Consider the following 23,139-nt stretch of genomic DNA (forward strand, 5'->3'; position numbering starts at 1 on the left):
CTGCCAATTAACTCGAAACAATTTGCACCCTCTCATGCAATGATGCAAGATGATATAGAAATTTAGCTGAAGAGGAGACTATCAGGGAAAAAGAAAAAAAAACAAAACAAAACAGTGTCACCATGGTTGTAGTAAAGAAGAGATGTATTCTTGTACCAAGATTTGCATTAAACACCAACCAAAATGAATAGGTAGGAGTAGAAATAATAGCATTAATTCTACCAACCTACTTATACTAGAGGAAAAAAAAACAAATCTATATCCAACATAATCTTCACTGCTCCAGCAAAACATGCGATCAAATCTGCAATTAGCAAAAAAATGAAAAAGAATAAGTATGAGAATTAACTCTATATCAACTAATAAATTATATTTAGTAATAATGCTAAAAGTGATCCAAATAACTTGAAAGCAAATAAGGTGCAAAAGTTAGGATAGGTATATCCAACATGTACCAATCAAAATTGTGGGTAGGCATTATCTTCTCTAATTAAAGTTTCCATTCTCTTAGCTTGCTTGCGGGGTCGTCCTTTATTTTTTTTTCCTCTTGGTGCTACGAACACTGCATGTGTGCCTCCTGAACATGACACTCTTCCTCTTCAAACATTTCCCTTAGGCCTGCAATATTTTAATGATAACCAAGTGATAAAACACAAACATCATTAAGTTAGAGTAGTGCTATATGTTACCTCCCAAGCTTCTTCGGTGCAGAAGAAGAGGACATTGAAGCTTGAGATTCCTCCATTACTGGATTTTTGCAAGTTTTTGCATGATGCCCAAGATCACCGCAACGCTTATATTTGTGCATCTTCTTCGATGTATTCTCATCTGTACCCCTAATTCTCTTCTTTTTAGGCCTTTCTAGAGGTCTTAGACTGAGCTTAGGATGCAATACCTTGTATCCAATATCAACTTTTATCCATTGAGCCTTGTCAGGTAATGGTCCAATTTCTAATGCATAGGCAGTCTTATACTTGGCAACAGTGAAGTACTCCAAGACATAATTTTCCAAATTTGCACCTCTCATACTACAAATAAAAGCTGCAGCATGCACACAAGGAATGCCCGACACCTCCCACAGACGACAAGTGCACCTTTGTTCATTTAGAATTACTTCATGTCTTCCATTAGTCTCAATTACTTCTGCTTTATAATCACTGGTTCTATAAACATTATAATCACCTAGCTTAAGGCTAATGTCTCTTACATACTTCATTACCACAGGAACTAAATTTTCTTTCCAGCGGGCAGCCATTCTCCTTCTTGCTTCCATTTTCACCATAATTTTTTGTCTTACGACATCTGATAAATCAAGAACTGGCCTATGTCTAGCCTCAAAAATCCAAGCATTGAATGACACCGAAAGGTTGTTTGTTATATAGGAGCACTTAGCTGTGATGCCAAACTGAGATCTACTCCATAAGCCAAATATTTTCAGCATTATGATACTTGAATGCCTCCAAACTAGCCTCCTTAATTTGATTGATGATATCGTCATGTTGGACTTTTGTATATGCCCTTGAAGCTCCCCATACCTTAATTTTAAGCCAGTCTCCTAGAAACTTTGTTTGAAAGTTTTTGTACAAGTGTCTCATGCATTTTCTATGTTCTGCTTGAGGGTATATATGTTGCACTGCTTCTTCAAGTCCCTTTTGTCGATCTGATACAAGTATTAGACCTTCTGGAGTTTGAATTGATTCTTCAAGCACCTCCAAAAACCAAGTCCAGCTATCACTATTTTCAGATTCTGCAATACCAAAAGCAACTGGAAACAAACCATTATTTCCATCAAGTGATGTAGCAGCCATCATCACACCCCCGAACTTTTCCTTTAAGTGGCAACCATCTAGGCCTATGAAAGGCCTACAACTAGCTAAAAAGCCCGTACTGCAAGCTCGTAGACAAATAAAGAAGCGGTGGAAGTAATGCTTGTCATCAACCACATCTAACTTTAGCTTTACTACACTACCTTAGTTTCTTCTCAAAAGCTCCTCCTTGAAATCCTCCATTCTCTCAAAAGAATCTGCCCAATTACCATGAATCATAGACATGGCAAGCTCTTTTCCTCTCCAAACTCTATGGTATGGAAGCTCAAAATGATGGAATTGCAATAATCTCCTTCTTAACTCAATAGGCGACAGGTCACCCTCTTTTCGTAGCCAACCAACGATCCTATCATATATCCAAAATTGTGTGGCCATCTTATTGCCACATTTGTTTATAGATGAGCACGTATGAGGTTCCTTCAATTTTTTGACCTGCACATACAAACAGAATAATATATTAATACATGCAATATTTTTCATAAGCCCTGTAATTAAAAGCTAACATATTTCAACCATAATACCTGAAATGTATGACCATCACATAATAGTGAAGCATGAAGTCTCCAATTACAAGCTTCATCTTTGCAACTCACTGTCATTCTACCAGGCTCACTTTTGAGAACTCTTACGGCAAATTCATTCAATATAGCATACTAACTTAGTGCCACCTTGAACTGTTCTCGACTTGTATATTTTGTCCCTACAGCCATGTTAGGATCCTCAATGTCCATTCATATGTCTCTCCCTCATACTCTATGATATTTTCATCATCATCATCAGAATCGCTATTATAAATACGGTAATAACGACTCTCAGAACCATAAATTTCAGTATCTGTTTCCTGCTCCTCTTGAGATAAAGTTTCATCATTTACCCCAACAAAGTCATTATTTTCAATAGCAGTAGCTAAAGTATCAATGCCTATTGTAGCTAGATGCTCATTTTCATTGTACCTTTGGTTTTCTCTTACTTCATCCTCTCGAATCTCTTCTATTGCAGTTGCAGTGCTTCTGCATGTTTCAATTTGATCTTGGCTGCCTAGTGTTGATTGAGAAAGTTGTATAATATTGGTCTCTTTTGTGACAAATATGAAACACTCTTTTAAATCCTTATACTCCTCAAACAAACTCATCAATTTTTGATCTGTGTCTAATATCATGTAAGACTTAGGCATTAAATGTCTAATCACAGACCAAATTTTTATAGTCTCTTCAAGCTTCAAATTGAAGGTATGCACTATATCATCGTATAGGTCCTTGTAGCAATAACAGTCAACATCAACTAACCAGCTCTTTTGTCTTCTAAAGTAGTACTTAAGTCTTGTAGAATTCTTAACCTTCTTAAAATATCCTCCAAATTTTACCTTCAATTTGAATAGTTGTTGCTCCATTTAAGAACCTGTACATTGAATAAATAAATTTGCACGATATAAATTGTAAGAGAGTGTTTATCAACCAAACCTATTCTAACAAAATAAAAGAAAAAAAGAATAACATACAGCCATACTATATTTCAACAATCAATCAAAAATGGGTGATATTTCACCTTTCTTACCCTCAAATAAAGTATATGGTATACAGTTAGAAACCAAAAAATAGAGTTTCAATATAGGTTCACAGCAAAAAATAGGAATGAAATAAAATCAGCTACAACAATCATTATTGTTGTTCTAACAGTTGTAATGATTTTTTTTTGGTTCAAATTAATAGAAGAAAAATAGAATAAATCAACGAAAGAGAAGAGAGTGCAAGATGATATTGAAATATCTTTATTTATGATCAACAGATAGAAGAGTTTTTGAAGGTTTGAAAGATCGATGATGTCTTTGGAGTGGATAGATTTACAACCTAGAAAATTTTTTGTTTATTCTCTGCTGGGTTCCAGAAAAGAGAGGAAGGGGGAAGCCGCTCCCGAGCAAGCGCATCACGATCTCGGGCCGCTCGCACTCGCCATGTGCCGCGGGATCGCGATCTCGCCATCGCGAACGCCCGCGGGCGAACCAGCCAAGATCTCACGATCGCGTCTCCCGCGGGCGAACGCCAGTGATAGCGTCGCGATCTCGCGAACGCTCGCGATAACGTCGCGATCTCGCGAACGCCTGCGATCGGGATCCCGATATGTGGCGGGCGGGCGGGCGCCGGGGGGCGGGGGCAGGGGTTGGGGAAGCCAGGCGCCGGGAGGGAAGCCCACGGGAGGGTGGGGAAGCCGCCGGGAGGGGGGGCACCGGGGGGAAGCCCGCGGGGGGTGGGGAAGCCGCCGGGGGGCGGGGGCGCCGGTGGTGGGGAAGCCGGGTGCCGGGGAGGAAGCCCGCGGGGGGTGGGGAAGCCGCCGGGGGGGGGGGGGGGGAGGCGCCGGTGGTGGGGAAGCCGGGCATCGGGGGGGAAGCCCGCAGGGGGTGGTGAAGCTGCCGGGGGGGCTGGTGGTAGGGAACCCAAAGCCGGGGGGGTGGCGAAGCCGGGCGCCGAGGGGGGGTGGGGCACGGGAAGCCAGGTGCAGGGGTGTGGAGGTGGAAGAGATAAGGGTAATAATGTCATTTCAAATTTACTTTTATTTTTAATTAATATAAATACTATTTTTTTTAACACCGTTAGAACAACCGTTATATTAGGGGTATTTGTACAATAATAGAGTTTTACGAGGGTATGCATGCAAATATCAATTTTGGAAAGGTATTCACACAAAATCTAACATTTAGAAGGGTATCTATGCAAAAAATCCTTTAAATATTAGAGCATGTTACCGCTTGAATACTCGCCTATTGTCTCCTGCCAAGCGCAAAGCACAGCTTCCCCTCCTCTCCTTGCCGGAAGCCCCACAACTCCACTTCGTCGTTCTTTTGAAGGCGACTTCGGTCCAAGAAGTACTTGTACTCCGGACCTTTTATCACTGTGGATCTAGAGTCCCAGCGAATGAGCGTCAATCGACAGCGAAACCCGCTCCGAGGGTACACCCATACCTCTTGTCCTCCATGTACCCTTCCTTGAACATGACAAGTGCCGGGCATGTTCCTCTTTGCTGGAGGTTGAAGAAGGCTGGCAGCAGTCTTCTCGGCCTCAGAGAGCCCTGGGATGAGGTTATCCCTCACATATTGAGAGGCGATGAGGAGGCAGTTCTCGTCCCAAAGATCGAGGTCGGAACTCGAGAGGGATTTGGTCATTATGAACCAGAGGTCCCTACCGCCATTGTTGTTTACTAAACCTTCCACCCACCCAGGGACTGCCATTCAACCCGCCTCTCCTCGCACCGTGCTGGTATAGAGAGAGGCTCTGAGTGTTGCCCTTTATTGAGAACGAAAAAAAAGGGTGAAAGAATAAAATATTCCCTCCGGCGGGCAGTTTGGTTGGATGGACGTCGAGCCTATGTTGCTTTCATATGGTGGAAAAAAATAAAGGTTGGACCCTGGATGGAAAAAAAAGGGTTGGATGGAAACATCCAGGTGAACTCCAAGACGAGGAACTCCAAGACTGCAACCCAAAAACTTGGATGGAAACCAAGGGTGCAACCCTTTTTTTTCAAGGATGCAACCCAAAAATGAACTCCAAGACTAGGAACTCCAAGACTGCAACCCAAAAACTTGGATGGATGGAAACCATCCAGGTGAACTCCAAGACTTGGAGCCTTTTTTTTCAAGGGTGCACCCCAAAAACTTGTCGGGAAAGCACATATTTTCTGTAGTGCCATTTAATATTGAATTAATTTAAAATCCTCCCTAGTTCATCGATGTAAATTAGGCATTTAAATCAAGTCAATACAGTAATCACCAAACATAATTATTACATTTTATTTATAGACGAAACGATACGTAGGTGCTCATGCACCAACATACTAAAAAGGACCCCAATGCAAGCTAAAAGGAGAGAGACATTTAAATATTAAAGCACGATGCCGCTTGAATACTCGCCTACTATCTTCTGCCAAGCGCAAAGCACAGCTTCCCCTCCTCTCCTTGCTGGAAGCCCCACAACTCCACTTCGTCATTCTCTTGAAGGCGACTTCGGTCCAAGAAGTACTTGTACTCCGGATCTTTTATCACTGTGGATCCAGAGTCCCAGCGAATGAGCGTCAACCGGCAGCGAAACCCACTCTGAGGGTACACCCATACCTCCTGTCCCCTATGTACCCTTCCTTGAACACGACCAGTGCCGGGCATGTTCTTCTTTGCTGGAGGTTGAAGAAGGCTGGCAGCAGTCTTCTCAGCCTCAGAGAGCCCTGGGATGAGGTTATCCCTCACATATTGAGAGGCAATGAGGAGGCGGTTCTCGTCCCAAAGATCGAGGTCGGAACTCGAGAGGGATTTGGTCATTATGAACCGGAGGTCCCTACCGCCATTGTTGTTCACTAAACCTTCCACCCACCTAGGGACTGCCATTCAACCCGCCTCTCCTCGCACCATGCTGGTATAGAGAGAGGCTCCGAGTGTTGCCTTTATAGAGAAGGAAAAAAAAGGGTGAAAGAATAAAATATTCCCTCCAACTCTAAGGGTTCAACCCATACAAGGGTCCAATTATATCCCTCAGAGTTGAACAACTCTGAGTTGAACATCGCTAAGGGTCCCTCTCTAAGGGTCCAACTCAGAGAGGGACCCTTAGCGATGTTCAACCCATACAAGGGTCCAATTACATCCCTCAGAGTTCGACCCGTACATCTCTAAGGGTCCAACTCAGAAAGGGACCCTTAGCGATGTTCAACTCAGAGTTCGTCGAACTCTGAGTTGAACATCGCTAAGGGTCCAACTCAGAGAGGGACCCTTAGAGATGTTCAACTTAGAGTTCGACGAACTCTGAGTTGAACATCGCTAAGGATCCCTGATGCAAACCTCAACGAACCTGCCGTGAGACCCAACAACAATAGTTTAGAAAATCAATATTCAGATCGTCCAAAAAGGTTAAAAGAAAAGAAATATAGACCCCGTTGCTATAAAAAGCAAGAAACCTATATTATCAAAGGATTAGGAATAATGACCCCGTGACTATAGAGAGTCAGAAACCAATATTATCAAGGGTTGGAGGTTCAAGTGGTTGTACTTGAAACTACCGTAAGTTCTACACAAGAACAATAGAGAGAAAATTCTCACAAAAAGATTATATTTCGGAATTGCTTGATTACAAGTGAAAACACCAAGTATTTATAGGCAAAACAAGCCTTGGGTGCATTGAACCTACTAGACAAACATTAAATGAAAGTTGGTAAAGATGAAAGGAATTAATATTACTTAAAGTCTTGGCAGCAATTAATTAACCTTGGAAAGTTGTAGCAAAACTTCCAACCATTTTGACTAGGTTCATCCTTCATTTGCAAGCCTCAAAAATGTCCTTCAACCTTCCAAAAGCCTATGATAAATGCACCATAAGGAGGAGTCCGAATTTGAAAGGATTAGACTCTTCTTTTCCATGTTTAAATAATTAATTGGGCTGGATATTGTCGAAATGGACTTGCCACATATTAACCATCTTCAAGTCCAAATCTTCATGTGGGCTAGATCCTTCTCCTTGGGCTTGAGTTAATAAAGTTTGGACAGCTTCTTGAAGTTTCTTGGCCCGAGCTCTTGGATTGGCCCAATTGCAATCTCCACATCATCTTGAGCTTCTTCTTTGTCCTTGTCAAAGTCCTTGAGCTGGATCATATCATGTCCCCCTTCTTGAAAAGGATTCATCCTCGAATCAAGATCTGCATAAAAGGGAGATAGATCAGAAACATTAAAGGTAGAACAAATATCAAACTCATCTTTAAGATCAATCTTGTAAGCATTGTCATTGATCTTTTCCAGTACTTCATAAGGACCATTCCCACGTGGATTGAGCTTTGATTTTCGTTGGCTAGGGAATCTCTCTTTGCGGAAATGTACCCAAACCAAGTCTTCTGGTTGAAAAATGACTTCCTTTCTTCCTTTATTGGCATGGGCAGCAGCTTGCTCATTTCATTTAAGGATATGTTGGCGTGCTTCTTCATGGATTTTCTTCACCTTTTCAGCTTTCTTCTTCCCATCTAAACTGGTAATCTTGTTAACAGGTAAAGAAAGTAGATCCAATGGAGTTAATGGGTTAAAACCATAAACAACTTCAAATGGTGAATAAGAAGTAGAAGAATGCACAGTTCTATTATAAGCAAATTCAATAAAAGGAATGCAATCTTCCCAAGTCTTCAAATTTTTTTTAATTATAGCACGCAACAAAGTACCTAAAGTCCGATTCACAACCTCTGTTTGACCATCTTTTTGAGGGTGACAAGTAGTAGAAAATAACAAAGTTGTTCCCAACTTACCCCACAAAATTCGCCAGAAATGACTAAGGAACTTAACATCCCTATCACTAACAATTGTCTTAGGAAGACTATGAAGATGAACAACTTCCCTAAAAAACAATTCAGCAATATGAACTTTTCAGACTTTCTAGGCCTTCTAGCCTAGTCTTATCTTCAAGTTTATTATTGGCAGAATGGAAGGATAAATGAATGTTTTGATCTAAGTAATAATGATGCCCACCGTAAGACATTAACACACTGCCTTTGTTTTAAGCTTTCCCATCATCCTTTTACAAAAGAAGTCAGCTACAAGTGCATGTGTATTATAAAATCTTAACTTTTCATCTTCATCTTTAGATGGTATTTGTTGCTGGGGGTCCAAACCGAGAACGATTGGCACAGCGGTGTGAACGGGGTTCCCTTTGAATTGCTTTGGTTGCGCTCCACCTTCCGCCGGAAAACCTGCAAGCAAGCCTCGCACCACCACTGGGGTAGTGGGGGCCCTCCGACGATCAAGTTAGTGGGAATCGAAAGAGAAGGAGAGGTAGCAGGTAAGATGATGCTATGGAGAATCTTGCTTACCCTCCCCCTTCCCCCCCAGCCCCATATATATCAGGCTGGGGGGTTTTTCTGGGGATTGGTCATCGTGTGGCACGATGGGGTTGCCACTGACGTGGCCGTTACAGGGCATCGTGGGGCAGCGCCGGGTACGGCCATGGCAGGGCGTAGTGGAGCTCCGCTTTGTACGGTTGTTACAGGGGATCGTGGGGCAGCGCCGGATTCGGCCGTTGCAGGGAGTAGTGGAGCAGGGGGCCGCGGCGTGCCTCAGGAGAACAGTCTGTTGTTGTCAAGAGATTGCCGACCCGAGGTCGGATTGCTGGATCAAGGGGCAGCCGACTCGGGGTCGGGCTGCGGAGCCGAAGATATCCGACCCGAGGTCGGATTGCTGGATCAAGGGGCAGCCGACTCGGGGTCGGGCTGCGGAGCCGAAGATATCCGACCCGAGGTCGGATTGCTGGATCAAGGGGCAGCCGTAGTCTTCCTGGGCGCGCGTGCCGGTCACGTGGGGCATGGTGGCTAAGTTCCCCCGTAACAGTAGCCCCCCACTTCCGAGCCTGGAACCAGGAGGGGAACGGGTGAAGGGAGTGATGCTTCGAGATTGCCGCTATCCCTCGGAAAGGCGCGCGCTCCGAGCTCCCCGCTCTTTTTTTATGGCGTATGGCGGTTGTCGCTGATCTGGCGGTCTGCGGATTTCGGCGGACATCCTTCCTTAATGGCGTCGATTCGCCTTTGGGGCGAGAACGATCCTTCGATAGCCAGGCGTCCTCTGGCGTCACCGAGGCGTTACCCGCCTTTCTGCCTATTTAACCGGGGGCCCTCCCCCGTCCGCCTTTCTCTTCACAGGCATCCTCGAGTTTCTTCCTTGTGCTGTTGCCGTTGCCGTCGGACTGTTCGTTCGCTCCTCCTTTGACGCTCTCGGAGCCGTTCTTCCTTTCCTTCCGGTGAGTTGCCCCACTCCTCAATTTAGGGCTCTCCGTACTTTCTCCTTTCGTATTAGTGTACCCCAGTCGTTCCGGTCCCTTCTCCCCTCTTGACCCCGTCCTGACCGTAGATTCTCTGGCCGTTAGGGATGGACGAAGTAAGAGCGGACCGCATTCAGTCGGAGCTGGTCCCCGAAGACCTAGATAGGTTCGTGGCCCGGTACCACCTTCCCGAAGCCTGCAACGTTACGCTCCCGGGGCCTGAGGAGAGGATGTCCCATCCTCCTCCAGGGAAGGTCGCCATTAATGAGGACATCCTTCGGGCTGGGTTCCGCTTTTTCCCCTCGGACTTAGTCGTGCAGGTGCTTCGAGGTTTAAGAGTGGCGCCGACGCAACTGGTGCCGAACTCATGGCGTACCCTGACAGCCTTCCAGGTTCTCTGCCGCATGCACGAGGTTCCCGCCACCCTGAATGTCTTTTGGGAATGCTACGGCCTGAACAGCCACCCCCGGGACAGAGGGTGGTGGTGCTTTGCGGCGCGGCGAGGGTGCGGCCTCGTCAAGGAGGCTCCTTCCTCCATTCATGGCTGGAAGGAGCGTTTCTTTTTCATCGACGTAGATCCCTCTTGGGGAATCGGGACAACCTGGGAGACGCCGATGAAGTCCCCGATCGGCCTATCGAGGTTGTCAAGGGAGGAGTCCGATGGCGTCGCCGTTTTGAGGGGGTTGGTTGCCGAGGGCCGGCTCCCCCCGGTGGCTCGCCTTATTTCCGAGGATGCCTTGGTGAACGTCGGTCTGAGCTCGGTCCCCGCCGATCGTGAGTCCGCCATCACTTCTTCTTTTTTAGCTCTTTTCTCCTCTTTCGTTTCTTCTTTCCATCAGCTTCTCAGTTTCTAACCATCTCGTTCTTTTTGCAGAAATCGACGACGTCATGCAGTCGGACAGGGCAATGGCTGTTAGTAGGGCGTCCCTACTGGAAGCGGTCCGGAGGAAGAAACGGACTCCTCCGAGCGGGGTCCCACCGGCGAAGAAGCCCCGCCAGCAGGCGACTCCGACGCCGACAGACGGGTCCGGGCCCACTGATCAGGGGGACGCCGCGGGCTTGGACCGACAGTTGACGCCGTATCAGCCCTCCAGTGATGAGACTACCGCTTTTCCGGAGATGTCATTCGGGCGCGCCCGAGACGGCCGGGTCGGACGCGGTCGGTCCCCAGCCCGGCCTTCGACTCGGTCGGCCTCGGATGATACGAGGAGGGGCGCGCCGAGGCCTCGGCCGAGCGGGATCCTGTCGATTTCTGGCGTGGCCCCCGCCCTGAGCACGGTCGGCATGACTCTCCCTCAAGCAATGGGTAAGGGTAAGGCCGCAGAACCACCGTCCGGCTCCGGGGCGAAGTCGGGGTCGGCCTTCACTTTCGCCGGCGCCCGAAACCTCATTGAGACGGTGCTGCTGGAGGGTGACCGTAGGCAGGTCCGGCAGATGAGGATCCCTGAAGTCGGAGCTGCCAGCTGCGTCTGCCTCATGTCGGTGAGTGTTCTTTTGGTCGCTTTCGTCATTTATAGGCTCTATTGATCCCCGTCTGACGCTCTCATTTTTCCAATCTCTTAGCTCGCCCAGTACATGATCCGTCTGGAGGAGAGCCACGAGGAACAGGCGAGGCTCCTGGCGAAGGCCGAGAGCCGACTGAAAGCTGTAGAGGAGGGAGGCCAGGCTGCGGCGGGGAGAACGACCAGGGACCTCGAGACGAGGCTCCAGGTGGCTGAAGAGCGGGCACTCGGCTTCGCCGCCCTCGAGAGGCAACTGTTGGAGGCTCAGGAGCAACTCAAGGTTGCCTCGGGTCTCGAAAGCGAGATCAGGAAGGCGGAGGAGCGAGCCGAAAAGCAGTCCCGGAAGGCTGCCGACTTCCGGGAGAGGTGGGAGAAGGCCCAGCAGTCGGCCGACAACGCCCGCAACCGAACCCGATCTCTTGAAGCCAAGATGGCCGAATTGGAGTCGGCCTTGGAGGGAACTCGTGCGAGCAACCAGGAGCTTCATTCGCGCCTGGAGGAGGCTGAGGCTGCTCGCGTCGCTGCCGAGGCGAAGCACATGGAGGCTCGGGCCGATCTGCTGAGGGTCTCCTCCGAGGCGGACGAGCGGATTGTGGCGAAGGTCATGGAAGCGAAAGCTTAGATTACGGAGCGAGCGGAGGCGGCGCTGGCCGAGAAGAGCGCAGAAATCGGGCGTCAGGCGGTACAGGCCTATCGTCAGTCCGCCGAGTTCATCCGTGACATGTCGGATGCGGGGTCCGACTCCTTTGCCTTAGGCTTCGATGAAGGCCTGGCATGGGTGTCCACTAAATACCCCGGAATTGACCTGAGTGGGGTCTCCCTCCTCGACTCCCCTCCGATGCCATTGCCTGCCGGTTCTCCAACCGTCTCCCTACCCTTCGCGGACGTGCTCCCGATCCAGGGGTTCCTCCAAGCTGACCCTCTGTACTTTTTCTTTGTTCTTTTCTTTGTATGTTGGCGTTTTGCCATGTTGTATGGGTCTCGGCCCTGATGCAACAAAAGTTAATGCAAACAAAGTGTTTCCCCATTTCACTTTCGTCCTTCCTCTTTTTAACTCTTGATAGCGTCTCGCCGACTCCTGACTCTTGAAGTTTCTCTGGCACTAGGCCAGGCATCCGAGGGTTAGGCCTCAGGAAATCCTTCCGGCGCTAGGCCAGGCATCCGAGGGTTAGGCCTCAGGAAATCCTTTCGGCGCTAGGCCAGGCATCCGAGGGTTAGGCCTCAGGAAATTCTTCCGGCGCTAGGCCAGGCATCCGAGGGTTAGGCCTCAGGAAATTCTTCCGGCGCTAGGCCAGGCATCCGAGGGTTAGGCCTCAGGAAATTCTTCCGGCGCTAGGCCGGGCATCCGAGGGTTAGGCCTCAGGAAATTCTTCCGGCGCTAGGCCAGGCATCCGAGGGTTAGGCCTCAGAAAATTCTTCCGGCGCTAGGCCAGGCATCCGAGGGTTAGGCCTCAGGAAATTCTTCCGGCGCCAGGCCAGGCATCCGAGGGTTAGGCCTCAGAAAATTCTTCCGGCGCTAGGCCAGGCATCCGAGGGTTAGGCCTCAGGAAATTCTTCCGGCGCTAGGCCAGGCATCCGAGGGCCGAGCCTCGGGGAATTCCGCTCGTTGGTCGGCCAAGGCGGGCGCAAGCCGAGGCGACCGGTCGGGGCTTCAGGCTAGTCTGCTCCCGGGATGATCATCGGGTTAGCCTGGCATCCGAAGGCCGAGCTTCGGGGAATTCCGCTCGTTGGTCGGCCAAGGCTGGCGCAAGCCGAGGCGACCGGTCGGGGCTTCAGGCTAGTCTGCTCCCGGGATGATCATCGGGTTAGCCTGGCATCCGAGGGCCGAGCCTCGGAGAATTCCGCTCGTTGGTCGGCCAAGGCTGGCGCAAGCCGAGGCGACCGGTCGGGGCTTCAGGCTAGTCTGCTCCCGGGATGATCATCGGGTTAGCCTGGCATCCGAGGGCCGAGCCTCGGGGAATTCCGCTCGTTGGTCGGCCAAGGCTGGCGCAAGCCGAGGCGACCGGTCGGGGCTTCAGGCTAGTCTGCTCCCGGGATGATCATCGGGTTAGCCTGGCATCCGAGGGCCGAGCCTCGAGAAATTCCGCTCGTTGGTCGGCCAAGGCTGGCGCAAGCCGAGGCGACCGGTCGGGGCTTCAGGCTAGTCTGCTCCCGGGATGATCATCGGGTTAGCCTGGCATCCGAGGGCCGAGCCTAGGGGAATTCCGCTCGTTGGTCGGCCAAGGCTGGCGCAAGCCGAGGCGACCGGTCGGGGCTTCAGGCTAGTCTGCTCCCGGGATGATCATCGGGTTAGCCTGGCATCCGAGGGCCGAGCCTCGGGGAATTCCGCTCGTTGGTCGGCCAAGGCTGGCGCAAGCCGAGGCGACCGGTCGGGGCTTCAGGCTAGTCTGCTCCCGGGATGATCATCGGGTTAGCCTGGCATCCGAGGGCCGAGCCTCGGGGAATTCCGCTCGTTGGTCGGCCAAGGCTGGCGCAAGCCGAGGCGACCGGTCGGAGCTTCAGGCTAGTCTGCTCCCGGGATGATCATCGGGTTAGCCTGGCATCCAAAGGCCGAGCTTCGGGGAATTCCGCTCGTTGGTCGCGTGCCTATCACTTGCCGCTCGACAGGATTTCTCCGTGGCCAGCTGCGATCGTATTTCTCCTCCTCTCGACTCGTCGCCTGGGGAATACCAGAAGGCTATTAAATGCTAATTGAGGCGTTACCTGGAAAATCGGATCGGCCAGTTGCTGCTTGGGAGGAGTGCCAGTTAAGCGGCCGCGATACGCGCGTTCTTCGAGGCGGATGCGGCCTGGGCGCGTGCGGAGATACGTGTGCCGTGGGATACACGCCGTCCGGAGTGTCCTGCATGAAGAATGCAATTAAGGAGAACGACGCTTAGGGGGTCGTGGGAGGATACGCCTCGAGAGCCGGAACGGCTCCGGATTCGATGCGCCCGCATTTATTGGAGCCACCCGCATCGGAACGACCGGGGGGCCACAGTTTGGCTATAAATATAAGTGCAGGTGCGGTGGAGCCTGCCAAGCCGGAGCTGTTCAAGTTGCCATGGATCGTGGACCTCCTCTCCGTTGCGTGGCTGGGAAGCCCCTGCCGGAAGAACGGGAGGTGCGCCCCTCGCGACTTCCGCCAACTAGCCGTTTCATCTGGGATCAACGGGGAGATTCTCCCCGATGGAACTCCGCTCTAGGCATTTCATCTGGGATCGCGCCTCCTCGCGCTCTTCTCCCTTGTATTCCTTCCCTTCCCTTCTCTTGGGGAGGGCCGGAATATCCTTTGGAGGTGGCGTTCCTCTAGGAGCAGTGTGAACTCCTTCTTCGTCCACTTCTTCTTCGTCCGCGCCGGCTCTTCGTCTTTTGCGTGAGGCGTCGATGGCGCCTCCGGGGAGAAGCACCCACGCCCGGTGGGATTGCAGCTGCTTCGGGTGGAGGGTTCGGGATCCCGGATCTTCAACTCTACGGAGTCCCCACCTCTTCCTTACTTTCTTTACTCCCCAATCCCCCTCTGGGAATTCTTTGTAATCACACGAACACGCCATTGTGACCAGGAATTATTGAAATGAAAAGGACTATACATTTTTTGAACTGTCTTTCTGGCTTTGTCTTTCTACTGGTAATACACCCGTAGGTTAGCGGAATTCCAGCTCCTTGAGATTTCTCGACCATCTAAGGCCTCCAACTGGTAGGAGCCAGGTCGGTTTACCCAGCGAACCCTATACGGGCCTTCCCAATTTGGCGCCAGCTTCCCACCTTCCGCGGGTTGGGATGCTTTGGCTCGCCTTAGCACCAGATCTCCGATTCTGAAAGTTTTGGTCGGACCTTGGAGTTATAATATCGGGCCACCCTCCGCTGATACATCGCCATCCGAACCTGCGCCATTTCCCTCGCTTCTTCCAAGAGGTCCAAGTTTCTTCGGAGTTGCTCCGAATTGGCCTCGGGTCGGTGCGTAGCCACCCGGGGCGAGGGGAGTCCGAGCTCCACGGGGACAACCGCTTCCGTGCCATAGGTTAGGCTGAAAGGCGTCTCCCCGGTAGGGGTCCGATGCGTGGTCCGATACGCCCAAAGGACGTTCTCGAGTTCTTCGACCCAAGCTTGCCCCGTCCGACCGATTCGCGCCTTAATTCCTTGGAGGATTGTCCGGTTTGTCACCTCGGCCTCACCGTTGGTTTGGGGATGCGACACAGATGTGAACCGATGCTCGATCCCGAATTCCTCGCAGAAGTCACGGAAATGCTTGTTGTCGAACTGTCGACTATTATCCGAGATGAGGACCCGGGGTACCCCAAATCGGACAATGATATTTTTCTTCACGAACTTCTGGACTTGCGCCTCCGTGATAGTGGCCAGCGGCTCTGCCTCCACCCACTTGGTGAAGTAGTCGATTGCAACAATCAAGAATTTTCGCTGGGCGGAAGCGACGGGGAATGGTCCGAGGATATCCATTCCCCACTGTGCGAAGGGCCAGGGTGCGGTGATTGGTGCCAAGGGGACAGAAGGGGCTCTCTGGACGTTGGCGTGGCGCTGGCAGGCGTCGCATTTCCGTACGTGATCCTTTGAGTCCTCCAACAAGGTAGGCCAATAATAGCCTTGCCTCATGATCTTGTGCGCCAAGGACCTAGCCCCCGAGTGCGATCCGCAGACGCCCTCATGGACTTCGCCGAGGACGTAGGCCGCCTCCGAGGGGCGGAGGCACCTTAAGAGGGGGGCGGTAAACGAGGTCCGATACAGCCTCCCTTCATAGAGTACGTAGTGGGCGGACTTCCTGACAAGTCGCCGAGCTTGATCTTCGTCTTCAGGGAGGATCTCTTCGGCGAGGTAGGCGACGAGCGGGTCCATCCAAGACGGCTCCGGATCAATCGCCATCACCGCTCCAGCCTCGCCGATGCTCGGGGCATCCAGGGTCTCCAGGTAGATTGCCCTCGACAAGTTGTGCGCCTCTGCGCCCACCAAGCGGGACAACCTGTCGGCCCTGGCATTTTCGCTTCTGGGGACCTGCTGGATGTCGACACTGCCGAGGTCGGGAATGAGTGCTTGCACCTTCCGGACATAGTTCTACATGGTCGGGCTCCGGGCCTCGAACTCCCCACGGACCTGCCCGACCACCAGCTGGGAGTCGGTGAAGACCTTCAAACGCCGGATGCCGAGCTCCCCAGTGAGTTTGAGTCCTGCGACTAGGGCCTCGTATTCCGCCTCGTTGTTGGTAACTGAAAATCCAAACCTCAAGGCATACTCGGCTATCACTCCATCAGGACTGGTAAGGACCAGCCCGGCCCCTCCACCCTCGGGGTTCGACGATCCATCGATGTGAAGCGTCCAGGTCGGGAGGTCGAGGCTGGGCGTTTCCGGCGGTCTAGGTTCCGCCTCCTGCACCGTGCACTCAGCGAGGAAGTCCGCGAGCACCTGGGCCTTGATGGCGGGTCGAGGCTGGTAGCGGATGTCGAATTCTCCGAGTTCTACTGCCCACTTCACCAGCCGTCCCGCATTCTCGGGGTTGCTGAGGATCTGTCGTAACGGTTGATCAGTTAAGAGGGTGACAGAATGGGCCTGGAAATAGGGGCGGAGCCTCCTGGTCGCGGTCAGCAGCGCGAAGGCGATCTTTTCAGCCTTCGTATACCGCGTCTCGGCGTCCCGTAGGACCCGGCTGATGTAGTACACAGGCTTCTGGAGCTTTGCCTCTTCCCGAACCAGCACCGCGCTGACCGCGGTTGGGGAGACCGCCAGATAGAGTTAGAGCATCTCCCCTTCTTGCGGCTTGGACAGTAGGGGACGAGACGCCAGATATTCCTTGAGCTGGTCGAATGCTGCTTGACATTCGGCAGTCCAGAGGAAGTCTTTTGGGCGTTTTAACACCTTGAAGAATGGTTGGCAGCGTTCGGCCGATTTTGCCACAAATCGTCCGAGCGCGGCGACCCTTCCAGCGAGCTCCTGAACTTCCTTTACTTTGATCGGAGGGGACATACCTTGGATGGCCTTGATTTTGTCCGGGTTGACTTCGATACCCCGCTGGTTGATAATAAAACCAAGGAACCTCCCGGCCGAAGCGCCAAAGGCGCACTTCGCTGGGTTCAGCTTCATGCGAAACTTCCGTAAGGTGGTGAAAGTCTCCTCCAGATCCACGATGTGCTGGTCTGCCTGGCGGCTCTTCACCAGCATATCGTCCACGTACACCTCCATGTTCCGGCCGATTTGCTCTTTGAAGATTTTGTTGACGAGGCGCTGGTAAGTGGCGCCAGCGTTCTTCAGATCGAAGGGCATTACCTTGTAGCAGTACAGCCCCCGGTCCGTTATAAAGGCAGTTTTCTCCTCGTCCTGTGGGGCCATCATTATCTGGTTGTAACCGGAGAAGGCGTCCATGAAAGACAGCAGCTGATATCCGGAAGTCGCGTCGACCAGTTGGTCTATCCGCGGAAGCGGGAAGCTATCCTTAGGGCACGCCTTGTTCAGGTCGGTATAGTCGACGCACATCCTCCACTTCCCGCTCGCCTTCCGGACAAGTACAACATTTGCCAGCCACTCGGGGTAACTCACCTCCCTTATGAATCCTGCCTCCAAGAGTTTGTCTACCTCCTGGTCGACCACCCGGATCCGATCCGGGGCACAGTGTCTCTTCTTCTGCTTCACTGGCCGGTGGGTCGGGTCGACGTTGAGGGCGTGAGAAATGACCTCCGGGTCAATCCCAGGTACATCGGCCGCCGACCAGGCAAATACATCGGCATTGGCTCGGAGGAATTCCACCAACCGGGCCCGAGCTCCCGGGTCGAGATTGGCGCCGACCCGGACCACCCGGTCCCGGCGGCCTTCCTCGAGGGGAACTTCGACCACACCCTCGGCCGGCTCCCCCTGCCGCAAGGCCACCTCGTCTCTGGCATCAAGGGACTCGACGCTTAGGGCTTCTGCGGGCTTCTTCCCTTTGAGGGTCGCTAGGAAACATTGCCGTGCGGTCGGTTGGTCGCCTCGGACCTCCCCGATCCCGACCGCCGTGGGAAACCGCATGAGCAAGTGGTACGTAGAGACCACCGCGCGAAGGGCGTTCAGTCCGGGTCGTCCGAGGATAGCGTTGTAGGCCGAGGGAACACGGACGACCAAGAATCTGAGTCGCACCGTGGCTTCTGCGGGTGCGACGCCCGCAGTCACAGGCAGCTCAACGACACCTTCCGCCGGGACAGCGTCACCGGTGAATCCTATGAGGGGGGTGGATATTTTGTGCAACAATTGTCTGGACAAGCCCATCTTTTGGAAGGCCTCGTAAAACAAGATATCAGCTGAGCTTCCACTATCCACAAGAACACGCCTTACATCATAGTTTGCCATAGTGAGGGAGATCACCATGGCGTCATCGTGGGGGGTCTGAACCCCCTTTACATCCTCATCACAAAAGGTGATTACATTGCCGACCCTCTGCCTCTTTGCGACGGCCGCCCCTAACGCTTCCGTCGAGCCCCCTGCTTTCCTCACGGGCCGGGGGCAGCCCCCAGTGATAGTGTGGATTACGCCCGCAACGGGTCGATTCTGCTCCCGAGGCTCCGGAGGGGCCAGGTCGGCCGGACGCGGGTCTGCGGGGGGACGTCGGTCGCTCACATATCGACCGAGACGCCCCCGGCGGATGAGAGCCTCGATCTCGTCCCGAAGCTGGAAGCAGTCCTCCGTGTCGTGGCCATGGTCTCGGTGGTACTCACAGTACGCCCGGGAGGGCCTCTTCCCAGGGATCCTCCGCATCAGTCTCGGGGCCGGGAGGTCCTCCCGCCCCTTGATCTCCATACGGATCTGGGCCCGGGGAGTCAGGAGAGGGGTGTACCGGTGAAAACGTCGGGGCGGAGAACGAGGGCGTGGGGCGCCGTGGTTCTTCGCCGGCGACGGGCTTCTGCGCCGACGCTGAGGCGTCGGGCTCCTCCTCTGGCGTGCCTCTTTCCGCCTTTTCTTCCCAAGCTTTTGAGGGATCTCGGCGGCCTCCTTGCTCCGGTGGGCGGCCGCCTCCTCGGCGTCCGCATACTGGTTCGCCCGGGACAACAGCTCTGGGAAGCTCCGCGGCAGGCGTTTGTCCAGGGAGAAGGTGAGTCTGCCCTTTCGGAAGCCACGCTTCAGGGCTGAAAGAGCTACCTCCTGACTCAGATTTCGGACCTCCAGCGTAGCCCTGTTGAAGCGGGTAAGATAATCCCGCAGGCTTTCTCCCTCGTTTTGCCGGACATCAAAGAGGGAGTCGGAGACCAGTCGCCGCCGGCTACTGACGGCGAAATGAGTGATGAAGAGGCGAGTGAACTGGTCGAAGGACCGGATTGAGTCAGCCTCCAGCCCGACGAACCATGCCCTCGCCGGGCCGCGGAGGGTTGCCGGGAAAGCCTTGCAGAGAAGGGGATCTGATGCTCCGTGGAGGAGCATAAGGGTCCTGAAACTCTCGACGTGATCCCGCGGATCCGCCGCCCCGTCATAGGGCTCGATCGCCGGCATTTTGAACCCCGACAGATTCGGGGTCCGCAGGATCCTCTAGGCGAGCGCCGGCTGGGAGGAGATCTCTAAGTCGGCGAAGGGATCTTTGGAATGGCCCTTCAGGACCTGAAGTTGTCGGTGGAGATCGTCCACCCGCCGGTCCAGGGAGCGCGACCGGTGGGTGGGAGACAAGGAGCGGCGAGAGGGGGACCGACTGGAGCGCGGGTTCCTCGAGGACTGGGGGGTCTGGGAACGCGCCCGGGCCCGCCTCTCGTACCCCGCGCAGCTCCGGTGGGAAGGTCCCGGCAGAATGGAGCGTGCTCGAGAATCCTCCTCGCGCCGGCGCTCCTCCCCATGGGAGAGGAAGAAGCGCGGGTTGAGGAGGACAGGCGAACGCTCAGGCAGCGGCGGCTCCTGAGCCCGCTGCGGCGCCCGGGACATCGCACCCTGCAGATTCTGCACCGCCTCCGCGAGGGTGCGAACCTGCTGGGTTAGCTGGTCGAACTGGGCGGCTTCGACCATCTGAATGGGCGGTGGGGCGGTGGAGTGTTGCTGAGAGCGTGTTGGAGATGCAGCGGCCTCCCGGCCAGTGGCGCGAGAGGCCCCGCGACCGGAAGCATTGGAAGCTCCACGACCACCTCGCCGTGCCATTACGATCGCTCTGAGATCCGGGCCCTTCCTCTAGCGCCAACTGTTGCTGGGGGTCCAAACCGAGAACGATTGGCACAGCGGTGTGAACGGGGTTCCCTTTGAATTGCTTTGGTTGCGCTCCACCTTCCGCCGGAAAACCTGCAAGCAAGCCTCGTACCACCACTGGGGTAGTGGGGGCCCTCCGACGATCAAGTTATAGGGAATCGAAGGAGAAGGAGAGGTAGCAGGTAAGATGATGCTATGGAGAATCTTGCTTACCCTCCCCCTTCCCCCCTAGCCCCATATATATCAGGCTGGGGGGTTTTTCTGGGGATTGGTCATCGTGTGGCACGATGGGGTTGCCACTGATGTGGCCGTTACAGGGCGTCGTGGGGCAGCGCCGGGTACGGCCATGGCAGGGCGTAGTGGAGCTCCGCTTTGTACGGTTGTTACAGCGGATCGTGGGGCAGCGCCGGATTCGGCCGTTGCAGGGAGTAGTGGAGCAGGGGGCCGCGGCGTGCCTCAGGAGAACAGTCTGTTGTTGTCAAGAGATTGCCGACCCGAGGTCGGATTGCTGGATCAAGGGGCAGCCGACTCGGGGTCGGGCTGCGGACCCGAAGATATCCGACCCGAGGTCGGATTGCTGGATCAAGGGGCAGCCGACTCGGGGTCGGGCTGCGGAGCCGAAGATATCCGACCCGAGGTCGGATTGCTGGATCAAGGGGCAGCCGTAGTCTTCCTGGGCGCGCATGCCGGTCACGTGGGGCATGGTGGCTAAGTTCCCCCGTAACAGTATTCATCTGAATTCATCCATGACTATTTTGTTAGATGTATGCCCTAGAAGCCAATCTGGCTGACACATTGTTAATTCTAGGGACATAATTTTGTACTTGACTATTTATTATTGAATAAATAAAAGGCATCTTTTCATTTATATTAATTATGTGTCTATGAATCGTCCAAGAAATTAATAAGATGATGATGCATATTCTCAAGAGTTGAGAATTTGAGCCATGTATCATTGGTGATTAATTTCTAAATGCTCCTGATCAATGGATCATCACGAGGACGGTGATCGATCCGATCAGTGCACAGATCACTTTCCTTCTGGATGGACGAGACTTGAGTCCACAGTGTAGGGACACTGAAGTGATAGTGCAGGTGCTTGTTAGAGAACAAGGGTACTGAGCGTGACCAAGACAAGAAGTTACTTGGACGTCTATCCACTCGTCAGTGACTTGCTTGATGTTGCAGTAGTATGACTGATCCTTTGACCTGCGGTGCTTCGGCTACTCACAGTGAGGTTATTGTAGTTTGACTACACATATATATGGCCTCTAGTCATATGGGTCCTTGTAGTGTAGATTGGCTGCAGTAAGTTCACTGTAGGAGTAGGGTATGCACTTACATGGAATCTATCGACCTTGATAGAAGTGGAGTGATCCTATGTGATTTGTTAGACTGAGTTCTAAGACCTTGGCCAGGGCAGTAATATAAAGTGGAGAAAGAGTTTTCCACTATCGAACTCGAGTCAAATAAATCTTGACATATGACAGACGAAGGGGTTTGACGAGTTATCCATGACCTCCGTCCTGTAGGGATCCACGATAGAAGGACTGTATCACATGATAACTGCACCTAGAGGTTCATCATTCTATTCTGCTGGGTAGCCACTACATGCTGCTAGGTGTCACTGGTGGATGGTGGGACTCATAGGGATTATCTCGATGATTGATAAGCCCTAATGAGTAGAGTTGGAATCGTTCCGACCCATTGAAAGGAGTTTTCAATGATATTGTGATAGTGATCACAATATATCTCACTACCAGTCAGAGTAGAACCTATGGGGTCACACACACTAGAGGCATTGACCGATCCGACGGTTGAATCGTGATTAGGAATCACAAGTAATCAATTCGATTGATAATAAGCTGAAGAAAGAACAAAGAGAATTAATTTATTGGACTTAAAACAAGAGTCCTACTTGGAGTAGGATTCCTAGAGTCCTAATTGGATTAGGATTAGGAATCCTACTTGGACTGGGATTCCTACTTGGACTGAAAATCCTATTTGGAGTAGGACTGGAATTCCTACTTGGAGTAGGATTCCTACAATCCTAATTAGATTAGGAGTTTTGAATTAAATTTGGATTCCTACTTGGAGTAGGATTCCTAGAGTCCTAATCGGATTAGGACTTCGAATTCAAATTAGAGTCCTAATTGGATTAGGACTAGAATTAAACAAGTCCTAATTAGATTAGGATTTCTTAAGTCCTAATTAATTATTAATCTAATGAATCAACATGACTCCTAATTGGATTAGGATTGAAGAGTTCAATTGAGTCATGGTTCATTCAAGTTCTAATTGGATTAGGACTGCATAGATTGAACCCAATTGATTCATGATTTGGACTAAACCAAATAGGAGCCCTAGATGCCTTTATAAGGCTTTGAAAGGAGGTGCCCTAATGATAAGTGAAGCCCTCCTCCTCTCCATCATGTGGCCACCCTCCTCTCCTCTCTTTTCAGCCACCAACAACAAAGGGAAGAAAAGGATCTTGGTGGCCTCCTTCTTCCTCCACCGTTTGGTTCCAACGCAAGAAAGAAAAAGAAGGCTGTAGGGCTTCGTTCCTCTTCTTCTCTTCATCCTTCTTCTTCCTCCTCCCAAGCACAATCAAGGATTGATTGAAAGGAAGGATATCAGCCATCAAAGTTATCTCTGCAAGGGAGCTAGCACCCCGGGGAGATAGAAAGCTTGGATCGGTTTTCTGCTTCGTGTGGATACCCGTAGAGGCCGGGCACTTGAACGGCTTCAAGCGAACCTTCATCCTAAACCACGATCATCAGTTTGCGGTGATCATCTACCCGCACAAAGGTGAAGATCTGATCTTCTAATGTTATTTAAAAGTTTTTAATCCTTATCTATCTACGAACGGTTTTTAAACAACGTTCATGCGATGAACGGTTGATCCCGCACATGCCTCTTCTGCTGCATCTGAAT

The 23,139-nt window shown here is 52.0% G+C and overlaps 1 protein-coding gene across 1 annotated transcript; it reads right to left on the reverse strand.

The window, feature by feature from the left end:
• Window positions 1–685: 685 nt before the first annotated feature.
• Window positions 686–1,273, reverse strand: LOC113461199. Its single transcript, XM_026800842.2, has one exon. It carries the CDS (start codon window positions 1,271–1,273, stop codon window positions 686–688), a length of 588 nt encoding a protein of 195 aa, XP_026656643.2.
• Between the last annotated feature and the right edge of the window lie 21,866 nt (window positions 1,274–23,139).

The sequence above is a fragment of the Phoenix dactylifera genome, chromosome 10 (genome assembly GCF_009389715.1).
Source record: "Phoenix dactylifera cultivar Barhee BC4 chromosome 10, palm_55x_up_171113_PBpolish2nd_filt_p, whole genome shotgun sequence".
NCBI lineage: Eukaryota > Viridiplantae > Streptophyta > Magnoliopsida > Arecales > Arecaceae > Phoenix > Phoenix dactylifera.

Coding starts and splice junctions, on each gene's coding strand:
- LOC113461199 (XM_026800842.2), bottom strand. CDS start 1,273: ATGGAAGCAAGAAGGAGAATGGCTGCCCGCTGGAAAGAAAATTTAGTT.